General features: G+C 37.1%; 2 protein-coding genes and 1 long non-coding RNA gene across 3 annotated transcripts; all 3 read right to left on the reverse strand.

Moving 5' to 3' along the window:
• Nucleotides 1-586: 586 nt before the first annotated feature.
• Nucleotides 587-3,409, reverse strand: LOC125203523. The gene is made up of 2 exons (XR_007173389.1): nt 2,454-3,409; nt 587-806 (listed from the first exon to the last, which is right to left on the reverse strand). It is a non-coding gene; the product is annotated as an uncharacterized LOC125203523 (long non-coding RNA).
• Nucleotides 3,410-9,217: 5,808 nt separating this feature from the next.
• LOC125203510 lies at nt 9,218-11,947 on the reverse strand. The gene is made up of 2 exons (XM_048101868.1): nt 11,709-11,947; nt 9,218-9,975 (listed from the first exon to the last, which is right to left on the reverse strand). Exon 2 carries the CDS (start codon nt 9,941-9,943, stop codon nt 9,380-9,382), a length of 564 nt encoding a protein of 187 aa, XP_047957825.1. The 5' UTR covers nt 9,944-9,975; nt 11,709-11,947; the 3' UTR covers nt 9,218-9,379.
• A 1,592-nt stretch (nt 11,948-13,539) lies between these two features.
• Nucleotides 13,540-15,056, reverse strand: LOC125214355 (thylakoid lumenal 17.9 kDa protein, chloroplastic). Its single transcript, XM_048115356.1, has 4 exons — nt 14,690-15,056; nt 14,278-14,395; nt 14,131-14,200; nt 13,540-13,896 (listed from the first exon to the last, which is right to left on the reverse strand). Exons 1-4 carry the CDS (start codon nt 14,983-14,985, stop codon nt 13,676-13,678), a joined length of 705 nt encoding a protein of 234 aa, XP_047971313.1. The 5' UTR covers nt 14,986-15,056; the 3' UTR covers nt 13,540-13,675.
• Between the last annotated feature and the right edge of the window lie 917 nt (nt 15,057-15,973).

The following is a 15,973-nucleotide window of genomic DNA, read 5'->3' on the forward strand; positions in this document are numbered from 1 at the left end:
CTTACTTTACTCTTTCTGCATTAACTCACAAAATAACACTACATGAAAACCAATGCTGATTCTCAAATATTGCATATTTAATGGGATGGAGGGAGTATAATAAAATTAATTTTTAAATTATATTTTTATATTTAGTTATTTTAATATAACATGTAAGCATTTATGTAGTTAATAATGTGCAATGGCAATATATATATGCGCAAAAATATTTTACATCACGATTAATTAAAACAAATAGATTATGAAATTTAGAATTAAATAACTAAAATAAATTAAAATATTTTATATTATAATTAATATGAAGATTAATAAAATTAATTTGATTAAAGTAATTTCACAAAATTTATCAAGAAGCAATTAAAGTCAATACACACGAAAATACATGTGTATATATGAATACATTATACATATATTGATACTCCATAATAATCCATATAGAAAGGCCTAATAATGTTACCATATTTTGGTACATTTCTGTCACGCCCGCATTTTCTGAGGATAGAAAACACGGTGAATCGCAACAAGGAGAGGGTTAAAGAAGCGGGAAAGAAAGGGGAAAACGATGAAACTCGACCAAAGCTTAATATAATAGGAATGGCTCGAATAAAATCAGAATATCATCTCACCAATAATCAAAATCAATAGGAATAGTATCTCATCAATACATGAACTCAAAAGAAAGACAACAACTCAGCGGAAGCATTTCGAGAGTAGAATAATGCTATGTATGAAGACACAATTCTGAATATTTGATAGACATTCTTTACTTTTATGCTCAACACCCACTGCGTTCGTCACAGCTCAACCTGCACATAGGGAAAGCAAATACAGGGCTGAGTACTTACTCGGTGAACATATGCCAAAATAATTTTATAAAACAGTTATGTCATGTCGCCATTAAGTGACCTCGGGGTTTTAATTTGAAAAGGCCCGAGACACTAAAAATAGTTCACAACCACAAACTTTCAACTCATCCTCAAATCATTTTCCTCATCATTTCAAAAACACAACCATTTCTCCTTGAGTTATTTAAGAAACTGCCATATCTGTTCTTTAGAGTGCCGTGTAAGGTGGCCACTTTCCACGAGCATGAAAATCGGCCAACCCATTTGATGACTCACAGTCCTCATCATATACACTGGTCCAAGTAGGGACGCACCCTTTCTAGGACCCGAATTCGATTTAACTCATAGTACGGACTCACTCCCCACAAAGCAATCATCAACATCATCATCTCAACAACCTCAATATCATCAACCTCAACATCAACAACCTCAACAACGTGTGAACGAGAGTATGGCCACAACTCGATCACCGGACCGGTCGACGACAAAAGACGGCTCACGATCCCCAATGGTGTACACTAGCTTGGTAGTAGGGACTCACTCCCTAGTCATTGACCCGAATTCAATTTCAATAGGTCTAGTAGGGACCACTCCCTTGCTAAACAAGCGAGATAAACATTTCTCAAAACCAAAACATTAGCGCATGACATACCCTTTGCAAAACTCCATTACTTTCTCACAAAACATACTCTTCTCAACTTTATTTTTCTCATAAAATGTATTTGAAACATAAATCATTTTACCGTCAAGGTCGTGCGTCTTCAACTCATCCTCAAATCATTTTCCTCATCATTTCAAAAACACAACCATTTCTCCTTGAGTTATTTAAGAAACTGCCATATCTGTTCTTTAGAGGTGCCGTGTAAGGTGGCCACTTTCCACGAGCATGAAAATCGGCCAACCCATTTGATGACTCACAGTCCTCATCATATACACTGGTCCAAGTAGGGACGCACCCTTTCTAGGACCCGAATTCGATTTAACTCATAGTACGGACTCACTCCCCACAAAGCAATCATCAACATCATCATCTCAACAACCTCAATATCATCAACCTCAACATCAACAACCTCAACAACGTGTGAACGAGAGTATGGCCACAACTCGATCACCGGACCGGTCGACCCAAAAGACGGCTCACGATCCCCAATGGTGTACACTAGCTTGAGTAGGGACTCACTCCCTAGTCAAACCCGAATTCAATTTCAATAGGTCTAGTAGGGACCACTCCCTTGCTAAACAAACAGATAAACATTTCTCAAAACAAAAACATGGCATGACATACCCTTTGCAAACTCCATTTTTCTCATAAAACATACTCTTCTCAACTTTATTTTTCTCATAAAATGTATTTGAAACATAAATCATTTTACCGTCAAGGTCGTGCGTCATCTCACATCACATCAACAAGTCGAGCAATTCACAATATCAGTCAACAAATCAACACATATATCACATAACACCACTTTCACTTTAAGCACATAAATCACATCTCATGGAAGTTAAAATTAATAATAATTGCAATCACAGGCATTTCGTCACATAAAATGATGCTCAAATCGATATGTTAAAACTAAAGCTCTTAAAGTATTTAGTTCGAAAGCCCACCTCTCGCATAAAATCTTATCATGTGTTCCATCGCATTCTCGAAACACGTGTATGAAGGCGGCCATTGATTTAATGTACTCCACTAGATTAACTGCAATCATTTCCTTTACTAAAAACAAAAGGCCCATATCTATAAACTAATTCACAGAAACATTTAAATAAACAAGTCGCATAGTTTCTTCAACTTTTTCTCACCTCACGTGAAATCCAAAGATGGGATTTGAAGTTTCCAAATTCTTTTCCTTTCTTCTTTCTTCCAGCTCTCTCTTTCTTTCTCATCTCTGTCATGGCACCACTGCCTCGTTTCTCTCTGCACAGCCGCGTGCAGCGCTGCTGCTGTCCTCTACGTTGAGCGTTGCCGTCGCCATCTCCGCCCTATCTTTCCCTCATCTCCGCCACAGCGCCGCTGCTGTCAAAATGCTGTCGGCGTGGCCACTGCCGGGTCAGCCGCTGCTGCTCCAGATCGAGACAGCCGATGTCCACCGTGCAGCCATCGTCACGGAGCTGCCGCTCGCTGCCAGCTCCACTCCGACGTGTTGCTGTTCGCTATCCTGCCGCCGCTGCTGATATTTCCGAATCACCGCCACCGCTATTGGATCGTTGCCATCCCGCTGCAGCCGCTATTGGCTCTCTCTCTACGACTCTTCTACCTCAACTAATTAGTGTCGCTGCATCTCCGTGAATCACTTCGTTGAAGTGCAGTGGACCAGCCCCGTTGAAGTGTCGAGGCCGTTTTAATCGCCATGGTCGCTGCTGCCCGCACGGAGCCGTCGCCGCACTGATTTTGCCTTCCATTCGATTCGTCTCTCCAACTCTCTCTCTCTTTCAATTTCTTTTCTCTCTCTGCACTCTCTGTCAAAATATGAAATCGGTTGAAAGCTTTTGAAACTGGTTGAATGATATGGGAGTTGTGGGCAAAAATATATATCTAGATGTACGATGAGCAGAAAATCTTGTTGATATTGGCTGAGATTTGCTCCTAGTTAAAAACTGATTTCTTCCTTATATATCTACCGGAAAAGGGAGTGGGCAATTTGGCTATGAAATTGATGGAAAAGATTGCTGACTTGGTCTCCTCCACAACTTGGGTTTCGAAAGAAAATAAGGGATTGGGCTCGCATGAAATACCATGCTGATTTGGGTTTCTCAAAAATTGGGCTCAAATGACAGAATAAAAAATAGTACTCCATTTTTTTGGGTTTGTCATGGTATAATTGTTTAAGCTCAAATTTGTACGCTCATTCTCTCGACAAAAGAAGCAAAGGCGAAAAAAAATTTCAGACTCACGAATGACGTCTTGAAAAAGTCGGGGTGTTTACAATTTCCAAACAAAGAGATGTCATATTAGTGAACTTAATTTAAGTGTTAATCTATTTCCACTTGTCAAATAAGTATTGGTTGGACATACCATGTCACAATGACACATTGGTATGCCTTGACTAGTGAATTTTTTCTCCTTTCCCCCAATCCTTTCTGTAAACAACGTAAAACAGACATATCCAGGGGGGGACAGGCGCCGGCCAAGCCCCCTCTGGAGCGGCAGCTTGGCCCATGGTAGTTCCGACCCTGCCAACAAGAGAGGAAAACTGCATTTACTGTGCCTTATTTGGTCATGTTTTTGAATGCGCTATGTCGACATGGCCTGCTGTCATAGACCGCGAAGAGGGCATTTTGGTCATTTTTTGGCTTGGCATCTGTGAGGTCAGCTTCCATCGGTGGAGCATGTGTCCTCTCTGTGATGAGTCTGAATGCAGAAGGATACACATCGATGAGGTATAAGAAAAATGCAAAATGATGATGTTAGATACAGAATCCACTGTATTTGATCCTATTACTACATTCTTCAGAAGCAAGGGGAGAAAACTAGCCTTTTTCACAAATATAAAAGAAGAACCATCCTCCGAAGAGGCCTACGGTTGATCTCTATCATCTTCCTTAATCATAACCCTAGTTAGACCTATGTGCTTAGAGTTCTCATGCAGCAGAGTTCCAGCTGCTGCTCTCTTGAAAAGGCATTACCTCCAAACAACCAAATCTAATCAGTCTTAAACTTTGGGCATACATACACCAAGCTAATAAAAAACTGTACAATTACTAAAAATCCAAAGTACCTAACTCATACATGTGATCATAGATGAAATACAAGGTAGTATTTGATTATCTGACATTTTTACACTTAAATCCGTATGATTCTCAACACTGAATTCCATTCCCCTTTTGTATGTAAATGTTATGCCAAACATGTAGTAACAATTAATGTTGGATCCTATAGCGTGCTTCAAGTGCTCTGAAACTTTATGATGGACATATTGTTTAATTAGAATGATCTAAAACTGAAAAAAAAGTGTACAATGATATGGTTAGTTTACAACTTCTGAAAGCTAGAGTGAATGAACTTGTTGCGAATATCAATTCCATATTTCCATACCACCAACATTATGCAGAAAGAAAGAATCTATAATTACTTACTAAGAAATGATAGAAACGTGCAACGATTTAAACCACTCTTTATTTTTTTCTACTACACAACCTATATATAGCAACAAAATATATGCAAGCCCTCAATTATGACAAACAAAACTCTCAAAAAGTTCATCATCATTAACCCTCGGATCCACTTCAAATATGTATATCCAGCAAAATGATAACTCATTCCCCCAGCATCATACTATATTTTTCAAGTACAAAATGAAGAGCACAATCAACAACACGAATAGAAGCAACATCGTACCGCAACAGTTCTCAAACTCTAGAGAGGAAAACTGCATTTACTGTGGCTATATTTGGTGAAGCTTTTGGAATGCGCGTATGTCGTCATGGCTGCTGTCATAGACCGCGAAGAGGGCATTATCATCATCATCCCTTGCTGTCATAGAAACGCAGGGGAAATGGGATAGAGAAGGTGACCCATTATCATCATCAGGCTTTGCTTTCACAAGTCTCTTTGAAAGTGGAGGATTTCAAAGGCTCCAACTTCGTTCATTTTTTGTCTCTGGATAAATTCTGGAATTGTTGCACAAAGCATGCACGACATTGCCCATATCCTGTCCATTCAAAAGCGAAGAGGTCTCTCTGTCTTACCCTTCCCTATCAACATAGTTGGTGACACAATTCAACAACTCACGTGGATGAAATTCTCCATTAATGTTAAAAAGAAAGAAGGAGAGCTAAATAAATGGATTTTCAAAGGTGTTTGAGTGCTTTACAGAATTAAAGAACACTGAATTGGAGAATCTAAACAATTTGAAGGAGAAATCGGAAAAAGGAAATAAATATTTTGCTGATAAATTGTGCATTTAAAATAACTCTGAATTTCCTCTATTTAAGGTGGTGAAAGCCCACCATTTTATAGGGGGGGGGGAGTGTGCATTAATTAAATTTAGTTTTACAGATCATACTGATGTATGGCAGTTGGCATAATATTCTCAAACTCTAGAGAGGAAAACTGCATCTACTGTAGGGGTGAGCAAAATAACCGAAAACCGAATATCCGAACCAAACCGAAATTTTGAAATTCGGTTCGGTTTTTTCGGTTTTTCGGTTCGGTTCGATTTTAAAAATATAAAAATTTCGGTTTTTCGGTTCGGTTTGGGCGAAAAAAAAAAACCGAAAAACCGAATTATATTTTAAATATATTAGTATTATATATTTTTATCCTATTAATTTAGTATATTATATCATATATATAACATATATTCTTCTAATATATTTTTATATAATAAATATTATATATATTATATATATTTATATTCTATTAGTATATATAAAATAAAATAAATTAGATATATTAAAGTATATTTTTTTCGGTTTTTCGGTTTTGTTTTGAAATTTCGGTTTTTTCGGTTTAGTTCGGTTTTCGGTTTTTCGGGTTCGGTTCGGTTTGGGCGAAAAACCGAACCGAAACCCGAATGCACACCCCTAATCTACTGTGGCTATATTTGTACAAGTTGTTTAGAACATCTGAAAGCTGGAGTGAATGAACTTGTTGCAAATATCAATCCAAACCACCAACATTATACAGAAAGAAAGAATCTATAATTACTTATTAAGAAATGGTAGAAACATGCAACGATTTAAACACACTATCTTCATATTTCTACTACACAACCTATATATAGCAACAAAATATATGCAAGCCCTCAATTATGACAAACAAAAATCTCAAAAATAAGGCTCGGATCCACTTCTAATATGCATATCTATCAAAATAGGTAACCCATTCCCCAACATCATATTTTCAACTTTCAATTACAAATATATATCCAGCAAAATGATGACAACACAAAAATAGAAGCAAGATCGTACCGCAACAGTCAAATCATCCCAATTTTCTCCCACGCCATCTGATTCTCTGTTACGGACTCAATTCCCACATCGGTTGTTCTAATAACTGGTGTGGGGTATATAGACTAGATGGGCTCTCTCAGACTAGTTTTTTTAGATGAGTTCTCCTGTTTAGTTTTGTTTGTCTGTATCACTCTCATCATACCAAATCACCATAAAAGGATTGCATGTGCATCATCATACCAAATCACCATAAAAGAATTGCATGTGCATAAATGATCACAGGGTTCGTCCTAAGAGTCCTCGCAATACAAATTTAAGAAGGAAATTTTGCGTCTCGATTTTTTTTTCTCTTCTCAAATTGGCACGATTTATTAGCTAAACTATGTTTCCAAATATGCCAATTTAAACCCTATGCTTGTGAAAATTCTACGTTTCGTTCCATGAAATTTGAAGAATATCATTTTTAATCCCAAATACTTAACGTTTGTTCGACTACTTAATACACCCTCCGTCCCCAAAGAGTATGAACTATTTCCTTTTTCATCAGTCCCTAAAGAGTATGAACTTTCTACTTTTGAAAAATTCAAAAAACATACTACCCTTACATATCATTTTATTGACAACTTATACCATTATCATTAACACTTATACCATTATAATAATATGGACCCCAGTCTCCCACTAACATTATTTCCACTACCCTTTCTCCCTCTCTCTCTCTTACTTTTCCCCTTATTTATTAAAACCCGCACCAAACCCAAAGTTCATACTCTTTGGGGACAGAGGGAGTAATACACTATCTTCACATACATCTAGTCCATCAAAGTAAACCTTGGAGCATACCAGCCTAGTTCATTGACTATTTGTTGCAGCCTCTCTTCCTGCCCTTTGGAGTGCCCCAAGGCCGTGGTGAAGGGGTATATATACGTGATCTTGGTCGCCATAGCTCTATAAGAAATAACGTCTCCGTTAACCAAAAACTCCAAAAAATTCTCCATCCACCTAAGCTTGCATATATCTATCATTCCCACAATCCGCATTTTATCAAAAGATTACTTCACATCATCACATATAACAACCTAAGCATCTTAACTCATTTGGAGTTATGCACGACATTATCCATATCCTGTCTTTGATGGAGAAGGTGACCCATTATCATCATCAGGCTTTGCTTCCACAACAGTCTCTTTGAAAGTGGAGGATTTCAAAGGCTCCAACTTAGTTCATTTTTTGTCTCTGGATAAATTCTGGAATCGTTGCACGAAGCATGCACGACATTACCCATATCCTGTCCATTCAAAAGTGAAGAGGTCACTTTTTCTTTCTCCCATTCATTTAGTTGGTGACGGATCTCTGTCTTAGCCTTCCCTATCAGCAAAGTTGGTGACACAATTCAACAACTCACATTGATGAAATTCTCCACTAATGTTAGGGCCTGTTTTGTACGTGGGTTAGGTATGGATTGGGGCATTTAATCTATTCTAAACCTATGTTTTGTACTATGGATAATTTTTGGGAAAGCCCGACGGGCCTATCGAATTTTATCCAGGCCCGGCGTAAACAGTGCCAAATTCCACTGTTACTCTTGGGAAAAAAGTCCACCAAAAATTGTTGGATTATTCACTGTTTTAATAGGTTTCCTCTTTACCTTTCAATTTTTTCCCCTCCAATCTCTCTCTCTGCCATCAGCGCCTTCAATTTCTTCCACTCCACTCTCTCTCTGCCATCAACAAACCATATTTGTTCTGTCTCTTGAGCACTCCTCTCCGTCAACATCTATTCCATGAACCTTGGACCTCTATTCCATGGCCGCCGTCGTTCGCCACCTAGCGATAGTGGCGGCGCCCGGCGTCGTTTGGTTTCGGACTCTATGCCCTCTGTATTATGCTGGAAAACATTGCAGGGGAGGGATTGGTGGAGTACTTGCCGTAAATCTAGATCCAAATTCATAATAATTTCTGCAATTTAGTCTTCTTGTAGTGGATTTCTGTATGTTTGGGGCATATTTGTTCTTCCGATTTTTGTATTTTGGTTTTTTTTTGTTTTATCAAATTATGGATGAATTTCTAGGTTTGGTGTCGATGTGGTATCGATTTCTATTTATTCAGATCATGAAACTCTCAATTTTGGAATTAGATTCTTGATTTTGGACTCAAACTCATCTTCAATACATAGATTTTCGATTCTGGAAGTATTCGTCGATTTTTGAATTGTTGATGACATTCAAAATAATCAATATTTCTGGAAAATTATCCATGCTACAAAACAATACTAACATAAAAACCTAATCCAAGTTCTATCCTGCTTTAGGCCCGAAATTTTATCCCAGGTTCACTATCATGGTATATTCCAGTCCATGCTACAAAACGAGCCCTTAAAAAGAAAGGAGACCTAAATAAATGGATTTTCAAAGGGTTTGAGTGCTTTTCAGAATTAAAGAACTCTGAAATTGGAATGTAAACGCTTTGAAGGAGAAATCGGAAAAAGGAAATAAATATTTTGCTGATAAATTGTGCATTTAAAATAACTCTGAATTTCCTCTATTTAAGGTGGTGAAAACCCACCTTTTTATAGTGGGGAGAGGCTTGCTTCCACAACAGTCTCTTTGAAAGTGGAGGATTTCAAAGGCTCCAACTCCTTCATTTTTTGTCACTGGAATTGTTGCACGAAGCAGGCACGACATTGCCCATATCCTGTCCATTCGAAAGTGAAGAGGTCACTTTTGTCTTTTTCTCCCATTCATTTAGCTGGTGAAGGATCTCGGTCTTAGCCTTCCCTATCAGCATAGCACGCATGTTTCTCTGAGATAACTCCCTCGTATTTCTCCTTTTGGCTGGCCTCTCTTTGTTTAGCACAAGGGAAGCTGTATGCGAAGCTGAAGCTGTGTCCGCTCTTTCTGGCACACTTGAAGGACCATTTTCTCTCTCCATGTTAATAGGTGCATGGGATGAAGGAGCTTGAGAGGTTCTTGAATGTGATAGTTGTGCAGCAGCGTGCATATCTTGTTGTTGTTGATTTGGGAAAGGACGAGGGCGTGAACTGCAGCTCTGTACAGGTATAGATGTCGCCAAAAAGGGCTGATGACAGCCGTAGCAAAGAAGAGTCTGATTGAGAAATATGTTTGTGTACTCATACTGTACGTTGCACCTATTGCACAATGCCCAGAATGTGTCTGGTCGAAAGAAGCTAGCAATGGAGGTCATTTTCAGATATACCAGTCTTCTGCTCTGAAAACCTACAAAAATGGAAAACATGAATTGGCAAAAATGGAAAATGGAAAAGAAGGCAACAAGAATGTTGAGGAAATAGCAAACATGAATTGGCAAAAATACTACTTGTTGATATGAATGTCACAAGATATACATGTTAATTTTCCATGTGCTAAAAGTATATAATGGAAAACAAAAGACCACACATATACATAACAAAATATGTAATGATAAGGACAAAGCAGAGATATATGACTATAGGAAAGTGACTACCAATAATTTTTAGTTATATCACAATTGGACAGAAGAATATCAGCATGAATGCATTTCTGAAACAACAATCCTGGAAAAATGCTAAAATTCGGACTTCAGAAGTCAGTCAAGTCTAGTTTTATGCATATAAAAGAAATTGATAGGACCCACTCATCAATAGATTGAATACTACGTACATAACTTGAACACGCACATGTTTGTGGGATAAATTGTCAAAGAAGTAAGCAGATGTATTCATAATTACTCAAATAATTCTCGTTGATTCTGTAGGAATTAGAATGGAATCAGAATTGTCAAATAATTATTGAAAAAGCATGGATATTAAAGAGAAACAAACAATGAATCCATGATCAACGCACACATAGTAAATGTATGTGTGTGTGTGTGTAATGTTACCTAAATATTCATCTACAGACATAGTAAGCGATTTCATTAAAAAGCTGTCAAAAACATATAATCGAATAACGTGCAGAAAAGGTGTTCTATGGATGACAAAATCCAGCGAGCACCATAGATCTAAAAAATAGAGTCGGCCTCCCATTTCATATTCGACACGTGGCCTCATCTTTGATATGCACTCTAAGTCAGGAAATAAAAGTGTAGCTGCAAATAAATGTTACTGAAACTTATTTAATGTATACGGACAAACAAGTATGTGCTTCATACACCAAACGACAAATAGAACGTAGAGAATAACGGTATTACCGAACTTATTTTAAATCTGTGCAAACCATCTTGGCGCGAAAGCCCCTTCTACAACTAGCACACAATAAAAAAGGAAAAACACCAGAAACTATTACCATCTTGTTTTAAACAATTCTAGTTACTATTTATCAATTCGATGCTATCATTGATCAGATACTTATCTTTTTGGCTAAACTGTATTTACGAATTTTACTCGACTCCAGAATTGACTATTCTTTACTTTGTACTCAATGAGAAATCATTCAAACAAGACTACAAAACACAATTCAATGCATACCATGATCTCATCCATGCTACAGATCTACAAAACCTCAGGCACATCTTCTAGAAAGAAGAACTACGGAACACAATTCAACAACTCACAACAAGCAGTAAGAGCACAAAAACTATTTCAATCTCTTCATACATTAGAATCTATTCCCCTCATTAGTCATTACCAAAACCAAAAAGAGGACCACGAGAAGCAAACTCTCCAGATAAACACACTTCAATATAAAGCATATTAGTAATTAATAAGAGGCAGAAAATACATAGAAATAATCACATAAACCTTCACACACACACAGAATTCAGAATTGGACATCACTACAATCAACTCACAAATCATCAGCCATAATTAAAACATCAAGCTCACCAACACATTGATTAAACAAAACCCCAATTTTCCAAAATCATCAGCAACATGCAATTTATCGTGAACTCAAAAAGCATGATCCTGTATATAGATTACAATCAAATTACCATCAATGCTGAAAAACACATAAACTATACACAACTTTACCTCCTTTCTACGGGAAGAAATTTTCCGATGAACCTTTTGATGAAATTCTCCACTGAAAAGGAACTAAATTTTTTTTTTGAAATAATATATATAAAGCTGAAAAGAAAGAAGGAGAGGTAAATAAATGGATTTTGGTGTTTGAGTGCTCGGATCAACAGAGTATCGATTGAACAATGCAGAATTTCAGATTTAAAGAACACTGAAATGGGAGAATCTAACGCTTTGAAGGAGAAATCGGAAAAAGGAATATTTTGGTGATGAATCGTGCATTAATAATTACTCTGAATTTCCTCTATTTAAATTGGTAAAACCCCACCTTTTTTTGGGGGGAGAGTTTTTGAGGTGTTTAAGTTTAAACCCTAACCATGGTTAAAATTAAGCCTGGTTAAAATGTTAACTCAATTCCCTGTTTGTAATTTAAATTTCAATTTAATACTAGAAATTTTATGTTGTGAATGCTTGACTTTCTGAATTTCCGAACGATGCTCCTCGATGTTAAACTTAGTTCGATAAAGTTTGTCACGTACATTATTATTAATCCTCTTTAAAAAAAGAAGAGAAAAATATGTCGCTTGATATATTCAACATACACGTTCGGAAGCTCGTATGTAATTTTATATAAATCGACGCGATGCAGTGCATTCGTTTATTTCACTTGGTATAGCATCTACAATATATACTCTAGAAACATTGATAGAGATTATTCAAAAATAAGTGGTCAGTTGAATTAATTTCTATAATAGTGTACAAGTAAGCATATGACTACTAATGCCGTTAATGATTTCCACATCTGCAGAATCTGTGTGGCTAGAGAATGCAATAGCTTAAAGAAGCAGCATAACTAGCGTGTACAACACTGTAAATTACACGAGAACACTTGAACCAGAGATCTCGAATGCTACAGCTTCTGCAACTGGTAAATTTAGAAAATGTGCAATTGCATCCAATTTGGTGAAAGTTCCTAGATTGTTAATTCGTTAATGAGATCCATATTAAGCATTACCTCTGGGCTCCTTTAGGTTTGTATTCGCGATATCTGATCATAAGCACAAAAACATAAACATGTATATCGGAAAAAGAAAATGCATAGTATATTGATGACATATCTAGAATCTTGTCACCTTTGAAGCAAAATATGGATCTTCTCTTTCCTGCAAAGCTCTCAGACCAGAAAAAAAAATTCATGATTTGTAATTGTCACAATGGTTTCTTCGTTCTTGGAGATCCCTGTTAGCCACCAATACCTCTGGATAGTTCTCAACCAAATTCCCTTGCAATTTTCAGCTCATGATAGACCAAAACCACATACACTTTATGCCTATGTCTTAACCTAAACAGACTTTGTCATTCCTGAGAAGTTTGAGCAAAAGAGACCACAATTCACTTGTGTGCTTTTTAATACATTCAAGTACAAAGCACTGAGCTTCTGATAGATCTGGTAGCAGAGCCTTACTGATGTTCTCTCTTTTACATCATTAATACACCAGTATTTTTTTTTTAACTGATGCAACTGTTTTGCCACAAGTTCATATCAGTTTTAGCTATTAAATTAAAAGGAGCATTCATCGGGTAGACCAGTTATATCACCTCCACAATTCTTTCTTTCTCATAGCCCCAGTTAGCCCTGCGTGATTGAAGTTCTCGTGCAGAGCAGTTCCAGCAGCTGTTCTTACCACCGTATCTGTGCTTTTGTTCCTATCAACTAAATTGTATTTTATCGTTAAATTTTTTTTTGGAACCGGGGGATTAGCTCAACTTAACAAATACAGTAAGTTTGAGCTTTAGGTTCACACATCTGCATGAAAACTCTCCCTGTTTACACAAAATTCAATGATGCTTTAACTTTCCTGCACATTTGATCAATGAGGTTTTCTTCAAACAATACAAAAATTCCAGTTTATGATTACAAATCCATATTGCCTGTGAAAATGTCATCACTAGACATTTGGAACTATCTACACATACATCTAGTCCATCAAATCAAACCTTGGGGCGTACCAGCCTAATTCGTTGACGATCTGCTGCAGTCTCTCTTCCTGCCCTTTCGAGTCCCCCAAGGCTGTGGTGAAGGGGTATACGTACGTTACCTTGGTCGCCATAGCTCTATAAGAAACCACGTCTCCGTTCACCAGAAACTCCACAACGTCACGACCAAATCCTCCGTCCACCTCAGCCTGCAGATACATCCCTGCATTATTCCCACATTTTCATCAAAAGAAACTTCAATTCATTACATCTAACAATCTAAGCATCTTAACTCTAGTCGGAGTAAAAACCCTCAATCAACATCATTCCCCCTTGTTGAAATTTATGCACATACTAATACAACCAACACCGCAGAAACACGCAAAAATGCATACACAAGATCCTCAGACACTTGCATAGCATGGTTGTGCTAAAATTTTATCGATTAGTGAGTTACCAGTAGGTGTATCTTCGACAAGCTGGATCTTGGCATTCTTCTGAGTTTTTAGAATTGCATCTTGCAGTTGCTGATACCACACACCAGTTAGATCCCTAGTTCTGTTTAACCAACATCGGACGTATCAAAGAAAGCGTAGGGGCTGACCTGAATGGCAGCACTGCTCGAAGAGTAGCCCTCTATTTTCCATGGAAACGAAAAATTCGATGACTTGGGGTTACTGGATATACACCCTGGATTTATTGCAGGACAAGGTCTAATTTTTCTGCATCCAATCCAACACTCATTACATTACATGCCACATTTTTCTTCGAACCCTAGTATTATCACGAATTCAATTCACAAAATTCCACTAATTTGATACATGTATATATTTATTTAACATGAATTTGGGAAACCTAACTATACCATCATCATCAATTTTGCATCAAATTAGTAAAACAATTTTTGCCAAGATGTTCTTTTAACACTCTGAACTGCTAAAAACACACTAAAAGGGGAAAACACGTAATATAAAATTAGAATTGAAGATTTAGACAGACAGAGAGCAAAGGTATACCCGTTTTCCAATCCAGTGGGAAGATTCTGTGCCTGTGAAAAAGGAGTGGTTGTTGAAGAAGATTTAGGATTGAAAGGGGTAAATGGGATTGCATGAGATGGGAGCGGAGCAACAAGGGCCACAGCAATTGCAACGGAGATTAGGTTAGTAGACCAACTAATTGGGGGTTTAGTGGTAGAATATTTATCGATATTGTTGATGCAATCGACGCTAAATTTAGAGGAAAATTTAGGGGTGTGTTTTGAAATGGGAAACGCAGGGGAAATGTGATGGAGAAGGTGACCCATTATCATCATCTCTCACTCACTCCCCAGAAAATGATTAAACAAAGGGAGCATGAAATCTGGTTGTTTTTTCGGTTAATTTCAACCGTTTCTACGAGTGGGAGTGGGAGTCGTTATGGTTTAAACAAGAGTCGCAAGTCATATAATAGCGTTTACCAAACAAGAGGTGAAATGAGTAGTATAATCCTTACTATGTATTCTCGAATACGATTATATTGACCCTAAAAACTTCCTTTACAAGATAAGAAAAAAAAATGTTGTGTTTAGGGTTGTGTTTAGCACAAATCATGCATTCGACAATAATTGATCAAAACTTGTATAGGGTTGTGTTTAGCACAAATCACATCGTGTCCGATAAATTGATGTCATTTTAATCAATATACCCATAAAGTGATGTAATTTATCCAAAACAGTTGCATCATTTTGTTGTCACGTCGTATCGGTTTGTCAGTATTAATTTTGATTATTTTCGATTTTGACTGATACTTCCTTTAGGAGTCTCATTTGTTGGCGAGACGAGTTTTAAGAAATGTTAAGGAAAATAAGTGGAAAAAAGTTAGTCGAATAGAAGTCCCACTTGTATATATTATTAGTTTTAAATAAAATATGAGTGAAATGGATTATTGGAAAGTGGGACTCTATTGCCATTGTTAAAAGTGAACCGGAATTTTTATTCGCGGACGGACTAAAATGGCAAAACGGGACTCCTATTTGCGGCTATTTGCGGACGGAGGGAGTATAATATATCATAAATGCGAAAAATTGAAAAAATTATAATTATATATTCTAATTTCAAAAATTATGAGTACCTAATGTTAGAGAACTTTGTGAAACTGAATGTAATGATGAAGTGAAGAATGTATCAACACCTTCCTTCAATGAAGTAAGTCCAAGTGACTGTTGTGGTGAATCATTCAGTGCACGAGAGGAGTTCAAAGTTGAAGATATGCAACCCACTCTCAAGGACCATTCTGTTGTTGATATCACAGCTAAGAAGAAG

This window comes from Salvia hispanica, chromosome 1 (assembly GCF_023119035.1).
Source record: "Salvia hispanica cultivar TCC Black 2014 chromosome 1, UniMelb_Shisp_WGS_1.0, whole genome shotgun sequence".
Classification (NCBI taxonomy): Eukaryota; Viridiplantae; Streptophyta; class Magnoliopsida; order Lamiales; family Lamiaceae; genus Salvia; species Salvia hispanica.

Coding starts and splice junctions, on each gene's coding strand:
- LOC125203510 (XM_048101868.1), bottom strand. CDS start 9,943: ATGACCTCCATTGCTAGCTTCTTTCGACCAGACACATTCTGGGCATTG.
- LOC125214355 (XM_048115356.1), bottom strand. CDS start 14,985: ATGATGATAATGGGTCACCTTCTCCATCACATTTCCCCTGCGTTTCCC. Junction 14,396..14,689: donor CCCACTGGATTGGAAAACGG/GTATACCTTTGC, acceptor GATTGGATGCAG/AAAAATTAGACCTTGTCCTG. Junction 14,201..14,277: donor CGAGCAGTGCTGCCATTCAG/GTCAGCCCCTAC, acceptor GTGTGGTATCAG/CAACTGCAAGATGCAATTCT.